The 27,778-nt window shown below is 44.8% G+C and overlaps 1 protein-coding gene across 1 annotated transcript in view; it reads right to left on the reverse strand.

The window, feature by feature from the left end:
- Nucleotides 1-27,778, reverse strand: part of LOC136144501 (protocadherin-8-like) — a 73,442-nt gene that overhangs the window by 35,663 nt on the left and 10,001 nt on the right. The window contains 5 exon segments of the mRNA XM_065902396.1: nucleotides 380-513; nucleotides 1,287-1,582; nucleotides 1,670-2,110; nucleotides 2,113-2,230; nucleotides 2,232-3,565. Coding sequence (XP_065758468.1) covers nucleotides 380-513; nucleotides 1,287-1,582; nucleotides 1,670-2,110; nucleotides 2,113-2,230; nucleotides 2,232-3,565 — 2,323 coding nt within the window.

Raw genomic sequence — 27,778 nt, forward strand, 5'->3', positions numbered from 1 at the left:
TACATAGAAACAGCTATATAATCAGTGATTTAAAATACTAGCTCTATTCAGCGTCCAGCCATCCAGCACATACTCAGTCGTGTCTGACTCTTCGGGACCCCACGGACTGTAGCCCACCAGGCTCCTCTGTCCATGAAATTTTCCAGGAAAGAATACTGGAGTGAGTTGCCATTTCCTCCTCCTGGGGATCTTTCCAACCTAGGGACCGGACCTGAGTCTCCTGCATTGCAGGCAGATTCTTTACCCCTTGAGCCATCAGCATCATCCCATCTATGAATGAGAGATCCCTTTGTTTGGTTCTTTTATTATATAATTCATTGAAGCATACAGCATTATGACTTTGAAAAGAAGAGCTTCAAAGTCACAGGTATGAACTTACCCTCTTGCTTTGCAATCATTCCAAAAGGCACTTTCTTGAAGTGCTCTCTACTGATATCAGAACTGCTGCCATTTGTTTCACTGTCTCCTTTTCCACTATCTCTGACACTAAATTCATCTGGATTTGAATGTGTCCTGGAAGTGAAAAGGAAAGAACGACTCTGTTATCCATAAAAATGTACAAAACGTCAAACCCATGGCTTAGAGACAATGATAAATATTCTGCAATTACCTTAAACTTGCAGCAGAATTATCCTCTCCCCATAAGGATGGGGTGGTGAAAGGGACCTGAGACAGAACCCTGATTAAAAAGAAGGGTGAGAGCAGCAGCTGATAATACTTCACCCATAGATATCAGGGCTGACGGCAGGCGCAGCATCCGTCATCTAAAGTGCTGCAGGAAAGGGAACGTGTTAGTGGCTCAGCCCTGCGTGAGTCTTTGTGACCCCATGGACTGTTGCCCGCCAGGCTCCTCAGTCCAGAGAATTCACTGGAGTGGGTAGTCATTCCCTTCTCCAGGGGATCTTCCTAACCCAGGGATGGAACCCAGGTCTCCTGCACTGCAGGCAGATTCTTTACCAGCTGAGCCACCACGGAAGCCCTGAATTGCTAACAGGAAGACACCACTTAAACCCTGAAGGAAAGGACTCAAGCTGGACTCACAAGAAAATTACCAGGGGCCAAACCAGTAGGAACAGATATGGGCTTCCAGGAACACGCGACTATCAGGGCTTCTCCTGCCCTCATCTGTGATGAACTTTTCCTCTCAAAGAAAATAATTAACAAACCCCGAAAAGTCAGCCATTTGCAGTCCCGAACCTGATCGGGCACTGAACCTTCACAACGCTTCCAGGGTGAAAATCCACTAAAGGTTAACAATGGCAGTAAGAGACCTGGGGGTGAGCTACTCGGGCCCCTCCTGAGCTGAGGAGCTTAAGGACACCCCGCTGTCCCCGGGCTGGGAAATCTCTGCAAACTCGCCCTCCCGGGCCTCTGAGGAAACGGAAAGCGGCGGTGTCTCCACGAAGCAACTCAGACCGAAGCCCCCAGAGTCACAGCCCATGACCCTCTGCGACTTGGAGCGGCCTGGCCATTCACTGCTTGCGTTGCACCAGCTCCGGCCGCGCTCCCAAAACTTCCTCCTCCGCGGCCCGGGCGGGACCAAGTCACGGTGACCACGGCCACCAGAAGAAGGACGCAGGGACTGGCCGAAAGCCCGACCACGGCCACTGAGGGCTCAGGGAGCCGCTCTGCGCGCCCCTTCCCGGTTCGGCGGCGGCCGGCGTGGCACCAGCACCATTTGTCCGCCAGGTGGTGCAGGAAGCGCGGGTACCGGGAGCACCGCGCGCGAGCGCCGCGGGGCCAGCCGGCCTTCGTCCAGCGCCGCGACGACCGCCGTCAGCGGACCGGCGGGCTGAGGGGACCGCCGGCGCTGCAGCGATAGCTCCCCGGGGCCGCCGTCGCTGCGGAGCCGGAGGTAAGTCAGCCGCGCGTCAAGGCCTTTGTCCATGTCCCTAGCCTGCTGTCGGGTCGGCAGGGAGCCCAGGGACGCGTTCCAGGGCAGAGGCAGCAGGGCTGAGCCATCGACGAGGCGCGGGGTCACCAGCGCTGGCGCGCGCTCGTCCTGGCCCTGCATCTGCAGCCCAGCCGTTGCCCGGCCTCGCAGCGGCGGCGAGCCGCCGTCCAGCGCCTCCAGCCCTAGCTGCAGGCTGGCCAGTTCCTCGAGGTTAAAAAACTCCGTCATGCGCGCAGCCGCCCCGTGACGGGGTCCCCCTAGACGTAGGTGGCCACGGCGCCCCCAGCACGGCCCACCTCGGCCTCCAGCAACCGGTGGGTGACCTGGCCGTTGCGGGTCCCTGGCGGCCACCGTGGCCAAGTAGGCCCCGGGCGGGTTGTTCTCGCGCACTGACACCTCATAGACCGGCCGCGTGAAGAGCGGCGCGTTGTCGTTCTCGTCGCCCACGCGCACCGTGTAGGGCCGCACGGTGCGCAGCGGGGGCGCGCCGCGGTCCTCGGCCACCAGCGTCAGGTTGTACTCGGAGATGCGCTCGCGGTCCAGGGACGCCGCGGTCACCACCAGGTAGCTGCCCGCGTAGGCCGGCTGCAGCCGGAAGTGCTCGTGCCCGTAGAGGGCGCAGCGCACCTGCCCGTTGGCGCCCGAGTCCCTGTCCGAGATGCTGACCAGCGCCACCAGGCTCTCGCGCGCCGCCCCCTCCGGCACCAGCGAGACGGCGCTCGCCTCCGGCGTCCCAGGCCCGGTCGACGAGGTCGCCTCCGCCCCGCCAAGAGCGGCGGCGGCGGCGGCGGCGGCGAAGGGCGAGGCAGCAGGCGCGCCCGGGGCGGCCAGCGGGGTGATGGAGATGTCCGGAGCGTTGTCATTGACGTCGCGGAGGCGCACGATGACCTTGCAGGTGGCGGCGCGGGGCCCGGGGCCGCGGTCCTGCGCCCGCACGTCCAGTTCGTAAGTGTCCTGGCGCTCGTAGTCCACGGGCCCCGCCAGGGTGCGGCGGCCGGAGCGCGGGTCCAGGCGGAAGAGGCGGCGCGCCTCGGGCGGGGTGCGGGCCCCGAAGGCGAACACCACGTCGCCGTTGGGGCCCTCGTCGGGGTCCGCCGCGTCCAGGTCTAGCAGGAGAGAGCCCACGGGCGCGTCCTCCGCCAGCTCCACTTCGGCCACGGCGCCCTGAGGGAAGGCTAGGCTATGGTCATTGGCGTCCAGCACGTGCACGCTGAGGGCGGCCGTGGCGGAGCGCGGCGGGCGGCCGCCGTCTTGGGCCACCAGCCCCAGGCTGTAGGTGGTCTGGCTCTCGCGGTCCAGCTCCTGCAGCAGCACCAAGTCGGCGCACTGGGCACCGTCCGCGCGCGTCTGCAGCTCCACGCGGAAGGGGCTGTGGGGCTCGGCCAGGCGCACGCTTTGCAGCCCGTTGGCACCCACGTCCTCGTCCACGGGCACCTCCAGGGGGATGCGCGTGCCCACCGCAGCGCCCTCGGACACCTCCACTGGAATCTGAGCCCGGGGGAAGCGCGGCGCATGGTCGCTGATGTCCTTCACCTCCACCTCCACGTGCACCAGCCGGAACTGCTCCTGGGAGAAGCTGACCACGTCGAAGGCCAGCACGCACTGAGGGGCCTGGCCGCACAGCCGCTCTCGGTCCAGGCCCGCGTCCCCGACAGTCAGCTGCCCGTCGCCCTAGCATAGAGAGCTTAATCAGGCGGAACCGGCCGGGTACCTAGCGCTGGGAATTGTACAGGACGTGGTCACACAGAACACTGATGAAGGTGCTGGGGGCTTCTTCCTCACAGGTGTAGAAATTGACAGTTTCAGTTCAATACCCTGACACCACCAACAGCCACAGAAGCAGCAGGGACTCCAGTCCACCCCTGAGTAAAGTGTCAGCGGGGAATCTGAGCCTGCAGTGAGACATTCTGGGCCTCACCCGCCCTCCTGAGCGCACAGTCAGGAGACACTTGCCCTCTCAAATACTTCTGATCACAAAACCCTCTCTGCTGTGTAATCACCTTTCTCTGCCCTGGGCCCAAGCATGCTTCTTCTGAACCCTACCAGGGAGGCTGCCGAGAGAAAAATATGCAAATAAGCCTCCACCGGAGCTAATCCACAGTCTCCTGGCCTCTGGGTCTTGTTCCCTTGAAAGAGCTCGCAGGAGGGCCTGGAGAGCTGAACAGTGGCCAGGGCAGTGCAGTAGGTCGTTGAGATTCCTCCAGAAGTTTACACTATAAAAATGCACCCCGCTTGCTCTGCCAGTGTGCCGGAGTCTCACTTTGACAGTCGGAGCAGGGGAGCTGCAGCCTCTTTATTCCTTCCTGAGCACGCTTGGTCGTTGGACAGAGGCACAGTTTCTATTCTGCTTCACCACTTTGAAACAAACGCATATATGTATCCTTGGCCACCCACGGTTATCCGTCTATACTGGGTTATCATTTCCTGTATTGAGAGATTGTAGGGGAACAGCTTCTTCAGAACTCGGCAGTGTCTAATCAGAAAAGCACGGTTTTCCAGAGTAATCATTTCTGAATAGCTTTTCCCTAGCCAAGGAACCATTAATGGCGAAATTTCCACCCCTTCCTCTGCTTTTATGTCAGTAATTGCTTATATATGAAGACTCAGTGTCAGTCAGGGAGGTTTGTCAACGACAAAGCACTGTAAGGGATGGTTAAGGGTAAGAAAAAGATTTAAGGAAATATATTGCAGTCAGTCTTGTTAGAAAATTGCTATAGACCAATTATTTTTAAAAAGCCCTTGGCTGAAGAAAACCACGGGTGGCCTGATAGGCTGAAGGCTAAAGAAACATTAAACCATCTGTCTAAAGCACAACAGGCCTGTGTGAGGTTCCCTTTATGTGTGAAGTGTTCTAAATGCTAAACAGCCCCACATGGTAATGATGACATTGTTCCTCGTGCCATGGAGCTGTCATCAAGGCAGAGTGTTCTTTAACCAGTCATCTCGAATAAAATCAGTGAGCAGGCTGAGTTATTAATATGCCCAGGCTATTCTTGGCTCCTACATGTTCTGTAATGTTATTGATTCCTGCAGAGGCATGTCAGTAAATGACTTTTTTTTTTCCTATCACTCTTAAGAAGGAGTTGCACTTATCTCAGCATCAGGATCCCTGAACCCAGTTCTGAAACTGAGCCACCTTTGATGAGATAATTAATTTCCAGGGGTTTTAATTTAGTGGAGCATTTGGCAATGAGTCTAATTACAAGTACCAGCAACCGATGGAGAAGTACAGCAGGGAGCATGGGTTGATTTTTGTCGGGTACTCTGGGATTCTGAAAAGAGAAAGAGCTTCATTTTGTTTAGTTTTTTATAATTTTGTTTTTTTATTGCAGTATAGTTGGTTTACAGTGTTGTCCCAATCTCTACTGTTATAAAGTGACTGTTATACCCATATAGGTATTTTGAAAATATATTTTTTCCATTATGGTTTATCATGAGATACTGAATCTAGAAGGACTGGGAGTTTGGGATTAGCAGAAGTAAACCATTGTACATATAATGGATAGACAACAAGATCGTACTGTACTTTGCTTTTTTTAAACTTTATTTTTTTTCATTTATTTTTATTAGTTGGAGGCTAATTACTTTACAATATTGTAGTGATTTTTGCCATACATTGACATGAATCAGCCATGGATTTACTTGTGTTCACTATCCCGATCCCCCCTCCCACCTCCCTCCCCATCCCATCCCTCAAGATCGTACTGTACTTTGGATTTTTAAAGTTTGCTTTTTAAAATTCAGATGAGGCATTCATCTGAAGAAGGATACAACCACCTTTCAGTTTAGTGAGACTAGATTTCTTGTAAGCCAGTATCTTCAATGGTATTAGGACAGTGTGCTTTCTATCTTAGAACTGGGTATTTCAGTGAAGCATCTAGTTATTCTGCCTTTGGGTCTTGAGGAAAACAAGAGGACCTGATCTCTTTACCCAGCTTCTTAATTCCTAGATGCACCTTACTGGAAGACTGAAAACCGATTCAACCCATGCCTTTTAAAAGGCACATGCTTCCATGCACTTTCGCCAGGAGAGGGACCCATTTAACCACAGTCCAAGTCTTTCACACAGTCCCTGCCAGGCCTGGCTCTTGACAGTCTTCAGCATTATTGTTGCCATTCACGATCAGAAAAACTGCTCAGCATCCTGAAAATGAAGAATAGTCCATGACTCTATCTACCGAACGTCAAAAGACAGATAAAATATTTTAGAAGGCAAGCAATCATACACATTACCTCCACAATACTAAACATCTGGCCACTTAATATTTGAAAACATCTAGCTATGATGCGTAAATGCTTGATTGCATTCTCCCCACTTTTCCTCCAGCTGTTTGGCAGCAAGGAGAAAATCTATAAGAAATGTGCTATATTGTCAGTGATTCATTATTAGTGTTAGCTTCACTTCCTAGTAAACAACCACCTTATAAAAACACTGCTTCATGAATGAAGGACAGCTGGAGTTTCGAGAAAGAGACATTTTCTGAGGCAAAAATCAGTTCTGTGCCCATAGAGTGACATGCTGAATAACAGAAACTGTATGATCTGTGCCCCTAGGGATGTGTCATCCGGAAGCCGTTTACAGCCCTGAGCTCCATGGCACTCTCACATTCCATTCTGTTGACTCTGTTAGATGAAAATCTGTCTCAATATTAAAACACATCATGGCAGAAATTTGCTTTATGTTGCTTGTTTTCCCATTTGCCAGCATATTGCCAGACTCTAAGTCCATGAAATGTAGTTTTGATCTCTACTGGGGGCAAACGTGGATCAAAGTAAGCAGTGAGATCAAGGGGACCACCGGAAGACCAAAATGTGAATAGAGCGGTAACCTGGTCCTCTTGCTCAGTTTGGTTTTAAAAGGGGTGAAGGGGAAGGATTTGGGTGGACCCCCTACTGTGCTCACTTTTGTTCCTGAAAACAAAAGCACCAGACAGACTAGAGTTCCGCCCCCACCACCAAATGCCAGAAAACCAGATCAGTAAAACAGGATTTGAATTCCAATCATCTTAGTAAAAGATTTTCTTTTTGGCTGAACAGGTAACACCGGTATCCCTTGCACCCTAAAACATGCTGTATGTAAGCTCAGGTCACTTTCACCATAAACATGGGGGGAAGACTGCCCCTAATTCAAATCAGTGCCTGGGCTTTGGCAGAGTTTTGCCCATTTCCCTTTTACTATTACACAAAACCAATGACATATGTTTAAAGGGAGAGTTCCTAATATGAATATTTGGCTAGATCAAGGTGTCTACACGTCAGAAAAAGCATCAACTTTTATAGAACCTTGCACGAACACTTCTGTGGCCCAGAAACAGTTTTCATACCATTTAGAACAAATCACTCTGTGTACTACACTGAGACCCATTTTCATTTCTCAACTGAACAAACATTCTGGAGACGAATGAGCAAAACATTATCAAGTGCAATGTTTCTATCTTCAAGGAGCACCTTCTAGAAATTGAAGCTATGAAGACTGTTGGAGAGAAAACAAATCAACCTAACAGCTGGGATTTTTTTTTTTCCTCCTGTTTTTAAAATCATACCTTGAAAAAACTAGTCATTCTTCAGTAGTGTGAGCCCCCCAGATTGAGAGTAACTGTTCTAAGTGCTCTCAGAAGAGGATTCATTATCTCCCATTCCTGTTACCCCACTGCATAATCAGTTTGTTATTAGGTCTTAACTGCACAGTCATTTATAAGAAAAGTTATCAGCAAATTGACGGTCCTTTTTGGAAAATGATTTTCGGGAAAATAATTCAGCCCTGAATTCAGCCAAAATACTGTCCTCAAGCATAGCCTAAAAACAAACGCTATTTATCAACTTTTTAAGTACTTTAACCTAGAGAAAAATCACAGGGCAACACTAATCACAAACTCCCCTCAACATAAAAGACTGAATGACGTAATCTTCACTTAGAGAAAAGTTTCCTGTAGGATCGTTATGTTAATAATGATATTATCAAAATTACATAATCTTAAAAGAGTGGATAAAACTAGTTTTTAAATTGCTGATTTTATTAGTCTGATTCTATGAGGAAACTAGGGCTTTGTTGGTGGCTTGGAGATAAAGAAATCGCCTGCCAATGTGGGAGACAAGGGTTGTATCCCTGGGTCAGGAGGACCCCTTGGAGAAGGAAATGACAACCCACTCCAGTATTCTTGCCTGGAGACTTCCATGGGCAGAGAAGCCTGGCAGGCCACAGTTCATGGGATCACAAGTCACCACGACTTAGCGACTGAACAACAACAACGTGAAGGAAATTAAGTCAATGAATAATGAAAAAGTGTTTACCTTTTGGGTTCAGGGATACCTTAATCCCCGAATGAGCCAGAGAAATTGACTTTGGTACTTGACTTTGGTCACTGGCTCAAAGGCCATACTTTGCATTCTTACCACCCTACAGGAAGGAAAACCGCCTCCTACTCAGCAATGTTGCAAAGCAAGAGAAGAATAAAAGAATATGGATTGAGAAGCAACTTTTCATCTGTCTTATTTTAACTTCATCTCTCTTCCTCTTACCGAAATCTTTCTATTCCTACCCTGTAATAAAACCTATGACCACCAGTAATCAGAACACTTTGAGGTCCTTTATCAACAGATATTTGATCAAGTATCAGCGACACAATAAAGCACATTGTAGAAGAAAATGTTGCTGTTGTTGAGTCACTAGGAGTCACAACTCTTTTGTGACCCCATAGACTATAGCCCACCAGACTCTTCTGCCCATGGGACTTCTCAGGCAAGAATGCTAGAGTGGGTTGCCATTTCCTTCTCCAGGGGATCGTCCCAACCCAGGGATCAAACCTGTGTCTCCTGCACGGCAGGCAGATTCTTGACCACTGAGCCACCTGGAAAAGAAAATAGTTAAACATGAAAAAATAAACCATCAGAGTTCAGACAAGACAGAGTGCCAGATGACATGGAGAAAGTTGCATCAAATGCAACCAGGAGGAGATCACAGACTTGACAGGTAACATCACACTGAGTCAGCGTTGTGAAGAACCTCAGAGTATTGTTACACGCTGTAGGGAGAGGCAGGCACAAAAGCCTTCGGTGGGTGAGTATACCAGTTGGCTGGAGTGGATGGTTTTTAGGAGGACAAGCTTGAATGGGTGGCACAGCTGAGGAGAACCTTGATGCTAAGCTGAAGAGTTTAGACACTTTTAAAGGAGCAGTGAGAAAACATTGAAGTTTTGGAGGAAAGAGGAACAACCTTGAATACATATCAACAGTGATATGTAATCTATTACTGTGTGTGTTAGTTGTTCAGTCGTGTCCAACTTTTTGCAATCCCCCTGTAGCCCATCAGGCTCCTCTGTCTATGGGATTCTCCAGGAAAGAATAGAGGATTGCCATTCCCTCCTCCAGAGGATCTTTCTGACACAGGGATCGAACCCTGGTCTCCTGCATTGCAGACAGATTCTTCACCATTTGAGCTACAGGGAAGTCACATTCTATTACTGTAGCTCCCCCTAACTAAGGAGCATATGTTCCACTACCCACTCTGGATGCCTGAAATCACAGAGAGTACTGTTTTTTGCTATACATACAGCTTCAGTACAGTTCAGTTCAGTTGATCAGTCGTGTTCAACTCTTTGCAACCCCATGAACTGCAGAATGCCAGGCCTCCCTGTTCATCACCAACTCCCGAAGTTTACCCAAACTCATGTCCATTGAGTCGGTGACGCCATCCAGCCATCTCATCCTCTATTGTCACCTTCTTCTCCAACACCACAGTTCAAAAGCATCAGTTCTTCAGCGCTCAGCTTTCTTCACAGTCCAACTCTCACACCCATACATGACCACTGGAAAAACCATAGCTTTGACTAGACAGACCTTTGTTGGCAAAGTAATGTCTCTGTTGTTTAATATGCTGTCTAGGTTGGTCATAACTTTCACTTTCATCAAGAGACTCTTTAGTTCTTCCTCACTTTCTGCCATAAGTGTGGTATCACCTGCATATCTGAAGTTATTGATATTTCTCCCAGCAACCTTGATTCCAGCTCGTGCTTCATCTAGTCCAGCATTTCTCATGATGTACTCTGCATATATAAGCAGGGTGACAATAAACAGCCTTGACATACTCCTTTTCTGATTTGGAACCAGTTCCAGGTCCAGTTCTAACTGTTGCTTCTTGACCTGCATACATATTTCTCAGGAGGCAGGTCAGATGGTCTTGTATCCCTGTCTCTTTAAGAATTTTCCAGTTTGTTGTGATACACACAGTCAAACGCTTTGGCATAGTCAATAAAGCAGAAGTAGATGTTTTTCTGGAATTCTCTCGCTTTTTCGATGATCCAGCGGATGTTGGCAATTTGATCTCTGGTTCCTCTGCCTTTTCTAAATCCTGCTTGAACATCTGGACGTTCTCGGTTCACGTATTGTTGAAGCCTGGTTTGGAGAATTTTGATCATAACTTTGCTAGAGTGTGAGATGAGTGCAAATGTGCGGTAGTTTGAGCATTCTTTGGCATTGCCTTTCTTGGGGTTGGAATGAAAACGAACCTTTTCCAGTCCTGTGGCCACTGCTGAGTTTTCCAAAGTTGCTAACATACTGAGCACAACACTTTCACAGCATCATCTTTTAGGATCTGAAATAGTTCAACTAGAATTCCATCACCTCCACTAGCTTTGTTCGTAGTAATGCTTCCTAAGGCCCACTTGACTTGGCATTCCAGGATGTCTGGCTCTAGGTGAGTGATCACACCACCATAATTATCTGGGTCGTGAAGGGGTTTGTTTGTTTGTTTGTTTGTTTTTTGGTACAGTTCTTCTGTGTATTCTTGCCACCTCTGAACATCTTCTGCTTCTGTTAGGTCCCTACCATTTCTGTCCTTTATTGAGCCCATCTTTGCATGAAAAGTTCCCTTGGTATCTCTACTTTTCTTGAAGAGATCTTTAATCTTTCCCATTTTATTGTTTTCCTCTATTTCTTTGCACTGATCACTGAGGAAGGCTTTCTTATCTCTCCTTGCTATTCTTTGGAACTCTGCATTCAAGTGAGTATTTATTTCCTTATCTCCTTTTTCTTTTGAAAACCACAATCACAGAAAACTAACCAATATGATCACATGGACCACAGCCTGTCTAACTCAATGAAACTATGAGCCGTGCCATGTAGGGCCACCCAAAATGGACAGGTCATGGTGGAGAGGTCTGACAGAATGTGGTCCACTGGAGAAGGGAATGGCAAGCCACTTCAGTATTCTTGCCTTGAGAACCCCATGAACAGTATGAAAAGGCAAAAAGATAGGACACTGAAAGATGAACTCCCCAGGTCGGTAGGTGCCCAATATGCTACTGGAGATCAGTGGAGAAATAACTCCAAAAAGAATGAAGAGACGGAGCCAAAGCAAAAACAACACCCAGTTGTGGATGTGACTGGTGATAGAAGCAAAGCCCGGTGCTGTAAAGAACAATATCGCATAGGAATCTGGAACGTTAGGTCCATGAATCAAGGCAAGTTGGAAGTGATCAAATGAGACGGCAAGAGTAAACACCGACATTTTAGGAATCAGCAAACTAAAATGAACTGGAATGGGCGAATTTAACTCAGATGACCACTGTATCTAGTACTGTGGGCAAGAATCCCTTAGAAGAAATGGAGTAGCCATCATAGTCAACAAAGGAGTCCAAAATACAATACTTGGATGCAATCACAAAAACAACAGTCAAAGTAATCCAAGTCTATGCCCTGACCAGTAATTCTGAAGAAGCTGAAGTTGAATGGTTCTATGAAGACCTACAAGATCTTCTGAAATAAACTCCCAAAAAAGATGTCCTTTTCACTATAGGGGACTGGAATACAAAACTAGGGAGTCAAGAAATTCCTAGACTAGCAGGGAAATTTGGCCTTGGAGTACGGAAAAAAGCTGGGAAAAGGCTAATAGAGTTTTGCCAAGAGAACGCACTGGTCATAGCAAACACCCTCTTCCAACAACACAAGAGAAGACTCTACACATGGACATCACCAGATGACCAGCACTGAAATCAGATTGATTATATTCTTTGCAGCCAAAGATGGAGAAGCTCTATACAGTCAGCAAAAACAAGACTGGGAGCTGACCGTGGCTCAGATCATGAACTCCTTATTGCCAAATTCAGACTTAAATTGAAGAAAGTAAGGAAAACCACTAGACCATTCAGGTATGACCTAAATCAAATCCCTTATGATTACACAGTGAAAGTGACAAAAAGATTCAAGGGATTAGGTCAGATAGACAGAGTTCCTGAAGAACTATGGACAGAGGTTCATGACATTGTACAGGAGGCAGTGATCAAGACCATCCCCAAGAAAAAGAAATGCAAAAAGGCAAAATGGCTGTCTGAGGAGGCCTTACAAATAGCTGTGAAAGGAAGAGAAGTGAAAGGCAAAGGAGAAAAGGAAAAATATACAGACAGCCTATGGGGTCACAAAGAGTCAGACACAACTCAGTAACTAAACCACACCATCACATATCTATGATAAAGTTTAACTTATAAATCAGGCATAGCAAGAAATTAACAACAATAATTAATAAAATATAACAACTTTAACAACACCATAATAAATGTTATGTGAATGCTATTTCTCTCTCCCTCCCTTTCCTTCTGCTCCCCCATCTAACTATCTTACTGTACAAATTTAATGCATTTTCCATGCTCACTAAGCATTTCTCATGCACTGTGGCCATAGCTTTTGCAATTTGAGGCACAACAGCAAAACTAGCAAATTTCTTTTTCCTTTTTTATGATTTTATGGATAGAAAATTTATTAATACCATAGATGTTAGCAACCTCAGCATACAATTTTTTTTTTCTTATTAAGTGGGGCATATTTCACCTTTCCACTTTAAGGAAGCACGTTGTGGCTACTCTTTCACATATTCAAATTGCCAGCATCACTACTCTGGCAGTTTGGAACCACTATTAAGTAAAATAAGAGTTGCCTGAACACAGCACTGTGATACCGACCACAGTCTATCTGATAACATGGTGGCTTCTAGATGACTCAGGGGCCAGATATAATAGTCAGAGGATGATTCTCATCCCAGGTGGGATGGAGCAGAATGGCACAAGATTTTATTATCCTACTCAGAACAGCATGAAATTAAAAAACAAATGAAAAACAACTAGGAAGTGTTTATTTCTGGAATTTTCTGTTTAATATTTTCAGACCTCAGTTGACCATAGGTAAGTGAAACCAGGTGAAACTACAGATGATGTGGGCAGGGGGACTACTGTACAATAAATCATGTTCAATGATTGCTTTCCTTGAACACTGGTGAAATGCTTGAAAACAATTGTTTTGTTACATGATGGTAGTTTTATTCCTAGCTGCTGGGCATATACCCTGTGTGTGTTAGTTGCTCAGTCATGTCCAACTTTTTGCAACCCCATGGACTGTAGCCCACCAGGCTTCTCTGTGGGATTCTCCAGGCAAGAATACTGGAGTGGACTGTCATTCCCTTCTCCAGAGAATCTTCCCGACCCAGGAGTAGAACCCTGGTCTCCTGCATTACAGGCAGATTCTTTACTGTTTGAGCTACAGGGAAGTCTCTAAAGAAACCGTAATTGAAAGAGACACATGCACTTCAGTGTTGACTGAAGTACTGTTTACAGTGGCTAGGACATGGAAGCAACCCAGATATCCATCAACAGATGAATGGGTCAAGAATCTGTGGTACATACACGCAGGGGAATGTTGCTCATCTATAAAAAGGAATGCAGTTGAGTCGGTTCTAGTGAAGTGGATGAACCTAGAGTCTATTATACAGAGTGAAGTAAGTCAGAAGGGGGAAAATAAATATCATATGTTAATGCATATATATGGAATCTAGAAAGATGGCACTGATGAACCTATTTGCAGGGCAGCAGTGGAGACAGACACAAAGAACAGGCTTGTGGACGCAGTGGGGGAAGGGGAGGGTGGGACGAATTGAGAGCGTAGCATTGAAATGTCTCTACTAGCATATGTAAAAGAGATGAGCAGTGGAAATTTGCTCTGTGACACAGGGAGCCCAAATCCAGTGCTCCGTGACAGCCCACACAGGTGGGATGGGGAGGGACGTGGGAGGGAGGTATGGATATAAGTATACCAATGGCTGGTTCATGTTGATGGATGGCAGAGACCAACACAATATTGTAAAGCAATTACCCTCCAATTAAAAATAAATAGTTTTTTAAAGTGTTAAAAAATAAAGAGTTGTTTTATTGGAAGCTTTAAACCGTGATCGGGCACAATATTTGCCAAATAAATGATCGAGGCAATATGATATGGTACACAACTCCTGCCCACCTCAGAACACACCTGGTGAGAGAACGAGCTAGACGGGAAGCGAGAAGAAGACCGCTTTAGCTGCCTCTGCGATCTCCTGGTGGTGGCTTAGTCACTAAGTGCATTGTGCTGAGTCGCTTCCGTTGTGTCTGACTCTTTGTGACCCCACAGACTGTAGCCTGCCAGACTCCTCTGTCCATGGGATTCTCCAGGCAAGAGTATTGGAGTGGGTTCCCATCCCCTACTCCAGGGGATCTTCCTGATCCAGGGATCAAACCCACATCTCCTGAGACTCCTGCATTAACTCTCAAATACTGAGGAATATAATATTCCCAAATAGAATTCCCAAAGGCCCAGCTGAATGACCACATGCAAAAGACTTTATCTCTACAAACCTCTATGTCCTTAGAGAGGAATGTTGGCTTTGAGGGATTGCCCTGAGACTTAAGTAAGAAACTGTGGAAAGAGCAAAAAGCCCAGTGCCTACCATTTTGTAGGGTTTCAAAAGACAACTGAATCCTTTGTTATAGACACTTGCATATCACACTATGATTTATTTACTTAAAGGTATATTTCTTACCTCCAGTTATGATTCCTTCCAGGTATTAATTATGTCTTCATCAAAGTTGTGTTCCAGCACCCAGTCACTTGCTGACCACATGAGATGGACTCATGAATATTTTGAAACAGTTGTAAAGGTCCCATCACCCAAGAATGCATAATTCTTATCACATTATATCATCTGAATTCTAAACCAGAAGACTGGCTAAAGGATCGTAAGATCCTCGGAACTTGTAGTTTGTGTAAGACTTCTGCAAAAAGCTATATATACTTATTAAATAATACCAGATGGCACCAGTGGTAAAGAACCTACCTGCCAAATACAGGAGACATAAGAGACGTGGGTTCAGTCCCTCGGTCTGGAAGATCCTCTGAAGGAGGGCATGGCAACCCACTCCAGTACTCTTGCCTAGATAATCCCATGAACAGAGGAGCCTGGTGGGTTACAGTCCATACAGTCCATCACAGAGTCTGACACGACTGTAGTGACTTAGCATACACACACGCATTGAATAATATACAAGACTCAGTGCAACCACATGTAACAAAACTGGTTTCTTGAGTCAGTTTCAATACTGACCTATCAGCGCATGTTGGACATTCATTGTTTTTACCTGCTCAGCATCCAATCTTCTTTGAGAAACTACCCCTTGGCTAAATCAGTCCATGTGAATAGGGCATGATAGATGCCCCTACCCTTGGTGCTAGGATGGCCACATGACCCACATTGAGCCAAATTAAAATATCCCATCCTCCCAGCTACAGAGATTGACTCAAGTAAATGTGTGTTTCCCAACTCAGGTCAATGAAGGCCACTGAGCATCAGCTCCAGGATTGTAGAAACAGTTACTAAGAAAGAGACTTCTTTTTCCTCTGAAGTTGCTAAAATGTAAACCGGATGTGAGCCACCAGATTGGGAGTGTTGTCCTGAGTTTGAGGTCAACATAAAAAAAAAAAAAAAAATGAGATGGCTCTGAGCACTTAGATCCAATCATGCCTGAACTCCCTCTGAACTTTTCATTTAAGGGTAACAGCAACTTCCCCTTTTATGTACAAAAAAATTAGCAGCTGTAATTTCTGTTGTCTTCAAAACAATCATAACAAATTCCAATATTAGAAAAGGAATTGTCAGTAACAGACTCTAAAATGGATAATTTGCTGAGGGCACCCTGGGAGGAGGTCGGTGGAGACTTGTTTATATGCTAAATCAAGCAATTACCCTGCATTCTTATTGTCCAGCTTCTGGTAGTGACTTGTACTTTGGGATTCATATCATGTGCCTCTCAAAGCCACACAATAGGTCAGAGGTTGCAAGGGCTTGGCTCCCCTTGAACGCAGTCCCTCTGAGGGCAGAAAGGGAAGAAAATCTAGTATCACTAAAGCAGTTCCATTTCTGGCTGAGGCCAACAATCCAAGAAGGCTGAAAGTTGGCAATCTCAGCAAGTCTTCAGGGTTAAAAAAAAAAAAAAGCAAAAATATTTGTACCAAACTAAAGTTAGTGCAAAAAAAAAAAAATCATTGGCAAATATAATCAGGAAGATTAATTGAGGTCTCACAGAGCCTTCATGAGTCCCTGTCCCTCTTAAACTCCCCTTAATTCTAGAAGATCCAAGTTAGGAAAAATTAAAATTACCTCATGGCAAAAAGCCATCCCTGGAGATGTAATTTGGGAGCAGAGGGGCATGTATTAGCTGTGACTCCCACCCTAAGAAGTTGTTCTAACGACCCTGGAGAGGCCCAGGTAGAAGTCATTTAAGCTGAGGGTTAAGGGCATGAACGGAACATTCAGGGCTGTTGCTAGGAGACAGAAATCCCTGGGCTGGGAGTAAATTTCAGCACTGTCTCCAGCTTTGATTATGGAGTTGATCAAATGCAAATAAATACTAAACTACTACCTGGCAAACAAAGGACTGAGGTTCCTGAATTCCTAATTAAAAAAAAAAAATGGTTAAGTTTCTGTAATATCACCAGTGCCCAGGTCAGATGTGGTCACAGAGGAGAAAGACTTGTGACCAGGATCCAGGAAGACCATCCTGGCCAGCACAGGAACACACATCTCAGCAGCTTAGGGAGTCCTTGCCTCTTTTGGCCAACAGGATATGCTTATGTGCTATGGACAATGGTCGCTGTGTGTGACTGTCCCTTTTCCAGATGGGCTTTTTAAATTTCTTGTCACTGATCTGTTGGGGGATGTTAAGTGTATCAGGTAAGTTGTCCTATCATGACAACCCTAAGAGCAGTGTAAATCTTCACAAGATCCGACTTGTTACAATACCCAGTAATTACACCTTATATTGATCTTTAAACTTCGGTAGACTGATTAAGTCATCAAGTGGTAATTTATTTTGAAAAGAATTTTTCTGTGTGGTATGGAGTAGGGGCTGTGGTTTATTTTTTTCTCATATGTTGTTCCAGTACATTTGTTGAAGATTATCCCTTCCCTATTAAATGACCTTGCTTTTGTCAAAATGAACACATCCGGGTCTATTTCCAAGTTCTCCGTTTCTTCCATTGATTGTATGCCTACCCTTATGACAATTCCATATTGTCTTGAGCACTGTAGCATTTATAAAAGGTCACGAAACCAGATAGTATAAGTCCTTTGATCTTGTTTTCCTTTTTTTTAGAATTGTTTTGACTATTCTAGGTCCTTTGCATTTCTGTGTAGATGTTAGAATCAGCTTCTTAATTTCTACAAAAATGACCTCTGCAATTCTGGTTGTAATTTCATTGACTGTTTCAATTTAGGGAAAATGAACATCTGAACAATATTTAGTCTTCCAATCCATAAATATGGTATATCTCTTTTATTTTAAATTTTAAAAATTTCTCTTGGAAATATGTACTGCTTTCAATACACAAGTCCTTCCTGTCTTTTGTTACATACATTTAAAAGTATTTTATGCTTTTTGATACTGTCCTAAATATCTTAATATTTATTTTTATCTATTTGTTACTAACATAGAGTCACACAGTTGATTTTTTAAGTAATAAACTATACGTTTATATGTGATGATTTGATTGTTATGTTATCAGCAAGACTCCTTTTGGATTTTGTTCAAATTACCAGTCATTTTCTATCACATATTCAATACATATTTGCTGACTCTTGTGTACTGGGTAAGAGTCTCTTGAGGTTGTTTATTTTTTCATCTATTTTTTTAGTGGAGTGTACTTGCTTCACCATGTTGTGTTGGTTGTTGTGCAGCAAAGTGAACCAGCGCCGTGTACACACACACCTCCTCCTCCCTGGACCTCCCTCCCACGCCCATCCCACCCCGCGAGGCCGTCACAGAGCAGGGCGGAGCTCCTGCGCTATAGGCAGCTTCCCACTCCCATCTGCTTCACACATGGTGGTGTATACATGTCAGTGCTAATCTCCCAGTTCGTCTCACCATCACCCTCCGCCTCTGGGTCCACCTGTTCCTTCTCTATGTCTGTGTCTCTGTTCCTGCCCTATACTCGCATGTATCCTGAGGACATCCTAACAAATAGGTTCATTTGTTGAGTTTAGTTGATTCTTTGTTTTTTTATACACTCCTTAGTTTTTCTATCATGTCTGTCGTGAACAGAGACAGTCTTACTCTTCCTTCTGAATCTTTATCCCTTTTAGTCCCTTTTCTAGCTTCATCCTCTAGTTTCTCTGAGAGCTCACAGTACAATATTGAAGAAAAGTGAAGAGAGCAAACATCGTTGCCATATTCTCACTCCTAGAGAACAGCTTTCTGTGTTTTATCATTAGCTATGATATTTTTAGTAGATATATTTTAAATGGTCTTTATCAAATTTGGAAACTGCTAGTATTAATTTGCTGAGAGATTTCATCATATGTGGGTGTTGGATTTTGCCAAATGTTATTTTCTGTATCTATTGAGATTATCATGTGATTTTTCTTCTTTATCTTGTTAGCATGGTGAATTACATATATTAGTTTTTAACTGTTAAAACAAGCCTTGTTTTCCTAGGGTAAACCCATTGCAGTCAGGATGTATTATCTGTTTTCTAGCTATTATTGATTTGATTTGCTAACACTTTTATTTTTCCATCTGTGCTAATGAGAGGTATTAATAGGGACAAAATGAAGGGACAAAGTAGGTGACTAGTTAATCCCACTATGGGACTATAAGGAGAAAAATATGAGAGACACCTGTAAGTTAGTAATTACTCAAGAAAGCAGGTTTGCTTAACCACAAACCAAGCAGGCTTGCTTAGCAGCAAAACCGTGCAACGGTCACACAGGACATGCCCCAGAGCAATGAAACAATGGCGGCTTGAGACCCACACTCTGCCCAGTGAGGTCAGTAAGGTAATGATACCTAGGACATGCTCTCTGTACAGATAAAAAACAACAATTTGTGAACCTTGCTTGACAGTGTAGGGACAAGAAAACTCCCCTGTTCAACCTAGAGAAGGAGCTGAGGATGGAAGCATGACATCTACTCAAGAAAGACAAAGAACTTCTTCCCCTTCTCCTCAGTTCTTGGGCACGGCATTTCTCACCCACGGGCTTGTAAATCTCACAAGTGTCCTATTCTGATAAATCTCTTCTTATCTACCACTTTGCTCTTGCTGAATTCTCCTCTGCATTGAGACATAAAAGACTCTGGTACCAGAGTTCTTCGGAGGCCCCGCTGAAATGACCCCAATCGGTTTCAGTATTTAGTTTATAACTTTTGTCTTCTTGCAACGTCTTTGACAGGCAAATTAATGACTGTTAACAAATTTAAACTTGTTAGCCTGGCTTTTCGGCCATGGAAAGCTCTAATGTTTCTCATTACCTATAACTTAGTGAACTCAACTTTCAAACTCTGTCTCACCTGTGGAACTTGTCAAAGCTTGGATTTTTAGGCTTTAGTAAGTTGGGTCTGGGCTTCCCTGGTAAAGAATCTACCTACAATGTAGGCGACCCTGGTTTGATTCCTGGGTTGGGATGATCCCCTGGAGAAGGAATAGGCTGCCCACTCCGGTATTCTTGGGCTTCCCTACTCACTCAGATGGTAAAGAATCTGCCTGCAAGGTGGGAGACCTGGGTTTGACCCCTGGGTTGGGAAGATCCCCTGGAATAGGGCATGGCAAACCACTCTAGGATGCTTGCCTGGAGAATCCCATGGACAGAGGAGCCTGGTGGGTTACAGTCCGTGGGATTGCAAGCAGTCAAACATGACTGAGCGACTAAGCATAGCACAAGTTGGGTCTAGAGTAGCCTTGGGCTTCCCAGGTGGCACTGGTGGTGAAAAGAACCTGCCTGCCAATGCAGGAGACACAGAGATTCAGGTTTGACCCCTAGGTGGGGAAGATCCCCTTTAAGAAGGCATGGCAACTCACCCCAGTATTCTTGCCTGGGAAATCCCAAGGACAGAGGAGCCTGGCGGGCTATAGTCCATGGGGTTGCAAAGAGTTAGACATGACTGAAGTGGCTTAGCATGCATCGGGTAGCCCTGACCACAATGCACGGTCCTGTCTTCTGAGGTATGGCCATTCCAGTGTCTCAGATGAATGCCTGGGGTGTTAACAAGAACTCTTCTCAGTCTGAATCAGATTTGCAGCTTGCATCCACTCAAGTGATCCCAAACTCTTATCTCTGCCTCTTCAAGCTGACTGGATCACCAGCCTCAATATGGACCCAACTTCCTGGGCTACAACTGGCAACCTGGGCAGGGACTCGAATGTACACGTGGAGAGAGCTCCCTTCTCTTGAGGATTATACCCTTGTTATTCAACACCAAAAAATAGTTGCCTCATGTATTTGTTCAGTTTTAGAGTCATTTTTGACAAAACACAGCAGTCTTCAGGGCTTTGTTTTATATTAACTCTTTGTTTTGACTTGCAACCACCAGAGGCAACATATCAGAAACTCTAGGACAATGATAAAATGGATTTTTTTTTTATTATTGCCTCAAACTACAACTGAAAGCAAGATGGTTGCAGGTTTTATATGGACACTTGAAAAATATTATTTTTTTCTCAGTCGTTTTATTTTTCTCAGGCATTTTAAAATCTTATCTCCTCACCTCTTTCCTAAGAACTCTTCGTGCTGGTAATATTTCATGAAATTTCTTCGCCAGCAGCCACCCACTGAATCGATGAGAAAAGGACAGATCAAATGATCTTTGTTGTGTTTCAAAGGGGAAAAATTGTGACTAAGGAAGTATAAGAGGGAAAGTGTGCTTTACTGAGAAGAATTAGGAAACTCTAGCAGTGTTTTCCCGGAAACTGTCTGTTTGACAAGAAAGATGGGCCAGAGGAGTTTTCTGGTCCATTCAGGAAGCAAGAATCTGTAAGAACTAGACACAAACCTTTAATTCCAACTTCAAAGAAGAAAATGGTTGAAGACACTTCAAATCTTTCCTTCCATCAGTTCTTGGGAAACTCCCTTCCCTGCTCTCAAACTGGAGATCCTTTCTGTTGTGTCAAGTATGTACTGTTATATTTCAGTCCTGTGTGTGTGTCTGTGTGTGTGCGTGTGTGTGCTCAGTTGTGTCCAACTCTTGGCCACCCCATGGACTGTAGCCCCCAAGGCTGCTCTGTCCATGGGATTCTCCAGGCAAGAATACCGGAGCGGGTTGCCATTTCCTTTTCCGAGGGATCTTCCCAACCGAGGGATCAAACAATGTCTCAAATAGTTACCATTTTACTTGCTGTGACTCTGTGGGTCAGCAACTCGGGCTGAGGTCAGCCGGTTGTTTCCTTGTCTGGTCTCATCTGAGGTCACTCATGTTTTTATGGTCATCCATCAGCTCAAATGAAGCTGGTTAATCTAAGCCTCATTCACATGTCTGGTGAATGGTGCTGGCTGTCAGCTGGGCCATGTGTCACCAGCAGGCCAAGAGGCATCTTTATGTAGTGGCTGTGTTCAAAAGCAGCAAGAGATGGGGCAAACCCTAATGAAAAAGTATTTGTTTAGACTGTGCTTGAATCATATTTGTTACTGCCAAAGCAAACCACGTAGACAAGGTGAGTGTCAATGTGGATAAAGAACTAATAAAGAGTGTGTATATAGGAAGGTATGATTCATCAGTGCCATTACTGTATCAGTCTACTGCATCCACTGATATTCAATCATGTTCTTAAGCCTTTTATGTTGGAATCATCTTTCTGCAACAGTTCTTAAGTATCACGATGTGCTTCTTCTAACAGAGGATGCAATAACCAGTAAAATGAAGAATATGAACCAGTGATTTCTGAAGTCTTTTCTGCTTTCACAATTTGACACCAATAGCTGGGGCTCCATTCCCAGAAGTGGAGTTAATAATTATCTGGCACATACTGGTGAAGTTGTTTATCTCAAGCCTTCATTTTGCGCTGCAGGGCTGCTAAACACTCAAAATAGCAACCCTGACCACATATGTTGGTTACTTTCAGTTTGCTATTCCAAGCCTGATTAGTACCCTAGGCATAATTCACAGACTCACACTCCTTAACATTGTCCCAAATCTACAGGCTACACTTGAAGAAACTGAGGCCCAGAAAGATCAAGTGACTTGCTTTAATTAAGTCATATGACAAGCAAATGGAAGAACTAAGATTGGAACCCAGGTCTTTCCATGGTTACACCAGTGTGCTCTTTGTTAAGCAGTATCCCAGCTGATTTTCATGGGATTTAGTCTTGCCTTCTAAACTGCTCCCTTAGCTCGTGTATTTAAGATCTGCATTCCAGCCACAGATTTTATTTTTTAAATATTTATTTATATTATTTTCGGCATCTCAGGCCTTAGTTGCAGCACTTGAGATCTTTAGTTGTGGCATGTGGGATCTGGTTCCCTGCCCAGGGATCGAACCTGGGCCCCCTGCATCAGGAGCACAGAGTATAAGACTCTTAGCCACTACTGCTAGGGAAGTCCCCCAGCCACAGATTTTAAATGCAAACTTTCCTAATTGGTAACAAGAAGATATCTGGAATTTCTTAGTTTTTACTCCTTATAGAGTTTAATAGGAACACTTTATCAGCACTGCAATTTCACCTCATGGTTTAGGAGTGGGTGGGGATGAGAAAAGAATGTTATTGCAAAAACTTGCTTATGAATTCTCTCCCACCCATTATTCCAGTAAAAGCATCCCTAAGCCCTGACTTCACCAATCAGCCCTGACTCCAAGGAATTTTTGCAACTCTTTCATTGCTTTAATATGACATTCATCCTCAGAAATGTCTTCATTCTGATTTAGTTACCTATTAATGTGTGCCCCAGAACCACTTCAGTCTCAGCACATTAGGGTCTGCAATGTTTTTCTCCCGAAAGCAATCATTCAGTGTAGGTCTGAACCATCCTCTGAAAGAAGAATCGAATTGCGCTCTGTAATAGGCTAAAGGGCAAGACACTGAAAATAGAACTATCTTCTGCATCTTACAAAATTCAACTGAGTCTTTCAGAACTAACAAAGGAGCACAGAATAAGAAAAGGTCAAAAACCTGGGGCTGTTTGGGGCCACTCAGACTTCCAAGACCTTAGGATTTCACATGGTCTGGCTTACTTGTGAATTTTACAGCTACAAAGCCATGAAAACTCCATGCAACTACAAATCACTAAATAAACCTGTACAAGAAGACATTGAAAATCCAAATTCATCTTTACCAAGTGAAGGGTATGCTAACAGGAGGAAATATAAACAGGGCAAGGAAAGAGATGGATAAGAAAGGTACTAACGCACCAATTTGAACTCCTGTCAAACGTCTCTTTAGAGCTCCCGACAGCAGGAAGCCAATTACTTGGGAAAGGATGAAGTTTGTTTTATGAGCACAATATTACAAATGAAGCCCCTTCATCCTGACATCAAGGAAGAATTTTGCATTTCCAATATAAGCCAGCAATGTTTTGCAGTTGATGCGCTGGTAGTTTGCCTTGGAGGTTAAAGCTATGGGAGGAATCAACATCTTAATGCCCTGGGTGATTAACCTATGACACTTAATTTGTGGGCATCTGCAACAGAAAACCAGGGCCCTCAGCACAGTAACTCAAGCCACAGCGTACCTTTTGGCCTCATGAGCTTCAAAAGGTCTCTAATGTGAAAAATCTTTAAAGCTTCTGACATTGAAAGCTGTGATCTTCATCAGAGGCATCTGGAAAGAAGCACAGAGCATGATCTCCCATGTCATAACTTCTGGACATAACTGTATTATTATTTCATCATGTAATATTCCCTTAGAAGAAACAATTTTCTTGAGTTTGCACAAAAGAAAATGCTTTCATCAAAGGGCCATCATGGCCCTTGGTTTGGACACAGAAACATCTAATTTGTCTCACTTTGTGTATATAGCCCTTTCATTCATATTTGAGCAAACAGGTAGCAGGATTCTTAATTGCTCAGCACAGGGTGATTGGTTAAATAGTGCTGTGAAGTGTTTCTCTCTGCCCCTAAACATCTGCCACAGTTTTTCCAGGGAAGAGTAACATTTCACTTGAATGAGGAAAGGAAAGGACTCAAGCTATTCGATGGATCTTTTGGATGATAGCAATATCACTTCCCTCCACCCAGGTGGAACACTGGTGAAGAATCCACCTGCCAACGCAGGAGACAGAGAACCTGAGTTCCATCCTTGGGTTGGACAGATCCCCTGGAGGAGGAAATGGCAACCCACTCCTATTCTTGCCTGGAAAATCCCATGGACAGCCCTGGAGGATGACACTCCATGGGGCTGCAAATAATTGGGCACGACTGAGCGACTGAACACACACAATCTATGCAATAGTGGGTACTAAGCTCTTAGTATGCCTGGGCACAGGGTTCAGGTCCCCAGTCTTATTATCACTATTGTCCCAGAAAGCTGCCCGACGTTGACCATTTGACCTAGGAGATTCATATTATGTATAAAACAAACTCTTAAAAAGCCCTGCCATATCATTTCTGTGCTGCAGGTACAAAATTGAAATTTTAACAGGAAGAGAACCAAGGAGAAAGAATCTATTCCATTTCCTTGGGCTAGCATCTTGACTTTTCATCTCACACGCTAGTAAAGTAATGCTCAAAATTCTCCAAGCCAGGCTTCAGCAATACGTGAACTGTGAACTTCCAGATGTTCAAGCTGGTTTTAGAAAAGGCAGAGGAACCTGAGATCAAATTGCCAACATCCTCTGGATCATCAAAAAAGCAAGTGAGTTCCAGAAAAACATCTATTTCTGCTTTATTGACTACGCCAAAGCCTTTGACTATGTGGATCACAATAAACTGTGGAAATTTCTGAAAGAGATGGGAATACCAGACCACCTGACCTGCCTCTTGAGAAACCTGTATGCAGGTCAGAAAGCAACTGTTAGAACTGGACATGGAACAACAGACTGGCTCCAAATAGGAAAAGGAGAATGTCACGGCTGTATATTATCACCCTGCTTATTGAACTTATATGCAGAGTACATCATGAGAAACGCTGGGCTGGAAGAAGCACAAGCTGGAATCAAGATTGCCGGGAGAAATATCAATTAACCTCAGATATGCAGATGACACCACCCTTATGGCAGAAAGTGAAGAGGAACTAAAAAGCCTCTTGATGAAAGTGAAAGAGGAGAGTGAAAAAGTTGACTTAAAACATTCAGAAAACTAAGATCATGGAATCTGGTCCCATCAGGTCATGGGAAATAGATGGGGAAACAGTGGAAACAGTGTCAGACTTTATTTTGGGGGGCTCCAAAATCACTGCAGATGGTGACTGCAGCCATGAAATTAAAAGGCACTTACTCCTTGGAAGGAAAGTTATGACCAACCTAGACAGCATATTAAAAAGCAGAGACATTACGTTGCCAACAAAGTTCCATCTAGTCAAGGCTCTGGTTTTTCTAGTGGTCATGTATGGATGTGAGGGTTGGACTGTGAAGAAAGCTGAGCGCCAAAAAATTGATGCTTTTGAACTGTGGTGTTGGAGAAGATTCTTGAGAGTCCCTTGGACTGCAAGGAGATCCAACAAGTCCATCCTAAAGGAGATCAGTCCTGGGTGTGCATTGGAAGGACTGATGCTGAAGCTGAAACTCCAATACTTCGGCCACCTCATGCAAAGAGTTGACTCACTGGAAAAGAGCCTGATGCTGGGAGGGTTTGGGGGCAGGAGAAGGGGACGACAGAGAATGAAATGGCTGGATGGCATCACCGACTCGATGGACATGAGTTTGAGTAAACTCCAGGAGTTGGTGATGGACAGGGAGGCCTGGCGTGCTGCAGTTCATGGGGTCGCAGAGTCAGACACGTCTGAGGGACTGAACTGAACTGAAGCGTCTTGACTGAGCCTCCCCGGTGGCTTAGCGGTAAAGAGCCCACCTGCAATGCAGGAGACCTGGGTTCGAGCCCTGGGTCAGGAAGATCCCCTGGAGAATGAAATGGCAACCAACTCAGTATTCTTGCCTGGAGAATCCCATGGACAAAAAGCCTGGCGGGCTGCAGTCCATAGAGTTACAAAGAGTGGTATAGGACTGAAGCAACTTAGCACACACGCATGCCTCATCTTGACTGCTTCTGTAGTGAGTTTAGCATGATGATATTAGTTGTTCTAAAACCCAAACAAGTTCTAATTTTCTTTGTGATCTTGTCTTTGATCCACAATTTATTTAGAAGTGTACAACTGACCTGCCATATCCACAGGTTCCACCTCTGCAGATCCAAACCACTTCAGATACAAAACATTCACTAACAGGGACTTCCCTGGCAGTCCAGTGGTTCAGACTTCACCTGCCATTGCAGGGGGTGTGGGTTCGGTTTCTGATTGTGGAGCTAGGATCCCACATGCCTCGTGACTGACTGCTCAAAACACAAGCAGAAGCAACATTGCAACAAATTCAATAAAGACAAAAAAGATAATCAACAATAAGAAAAATTTCAAAAAACAAGCATTGAGTTTGCTGTATATTATTTACTTGGCATTTACACTGGTGGCTTAGATGGTAATGAGTCCACCTGCAATGCAGGAGACCCGGGTTTGATCCCTGGGTTGGGAAGATCCCCTGGAGGAGGAAATAACTACTCAACCCCGGAGTCTTGCCTGGAGAATTCCTTGGATAGACGATCCTGGTGGGCTGCAGTCCATGGGGTCGCAGAGTCAGAAACGACTGAGCGACTAACACTTTCACTTTCACATTATATTGTATGTACAACTATTTACATAGAATTTACATTGCATTAGGTATTATAAGGGATCTAATAATGATGTAGTATGCAGGAGACTGGGCATAGGTTATGTGTAAATATGCCACTTTATATAAAGGACTTGACTGACGTCTGGGGATTTTGGTATCTTCAGGGGTCCTGGAACCAGTCTCTCCCAAATACCAAGGGGTGATTATATCACTTAGTTTCCAAAACATTTGAGGATTTTTCTAGGTATCGTTTCATGACTGATTTCTAGCCTAACTTCACTGTGTTTTGAGGACATACTCTGTATGAATTTAATATTTGGAAAATTGTTGAGGTTTGTTTTAGGTTCCACTGCAGTTGTTGAATGCAGTGTTCAATGCATGTCAATTGAGTCAAGTATGGCTCAGCAGGTAAAGAATCAGTCTACAACATAGGAGATACAGGAGAGGCAGGTTTGATCCCCAGTCAGGAAGATTCCCTGGAGGAGGAAAATGGCAACCCACTCCAGTATTCTTGCCTGAAAAATCCCATCGACAGAGAAGCCTGGTGGGCAATTGCCCAAAGGGTCACAAAGAGTCAGACGCGCGTGCACACACACACACACACACACACACACACACACACATCCTTACTAATTATTTTCCTCTGCTTATGCTCTCAGTCACTGAAAGAGATACATGAGAATTATCTAACACTAGTGTGAATTTGCCTTTCCTTGTTTTGGTCCTGAATTTTTACTTTATAAATTTGGGGGCTTTATTATTATATCCAAGCAGATGTGTCAGTGCTGCTTCCTGGCTTCTTTACTGGCTGAGCCACGGGGGAAGCCCAAAGAATCCTGGAGTGGGTAGCCTATCCCTTCTCCAAAGGATCGTCCCAGCCCAGGAATTGAACCGGGGACTCCTGCATTGCAGGCAGATTCTTTACCAGCTGAGCTACCAGGGAAGTCCCACTTTCTGGGAGATGAATCATTTTATCATTGTGAACTATCCTTCTAGTAATTCTTCTGGCCTTAAT

The sequence above is a fragment of the Muntiacus reevesi genome, chromosome 11 (assembly GCF_963930625.1).
Source record: "Muntiacus reevesi chromosome 11, mMunRee1.1, whole genome shotgun sequence".
NCBI lineage: Eukaryota > Metazoa > Chordata > Mammalia > Artiodactyla > Cervidae > Muntiacus > Muntiacus reevesi.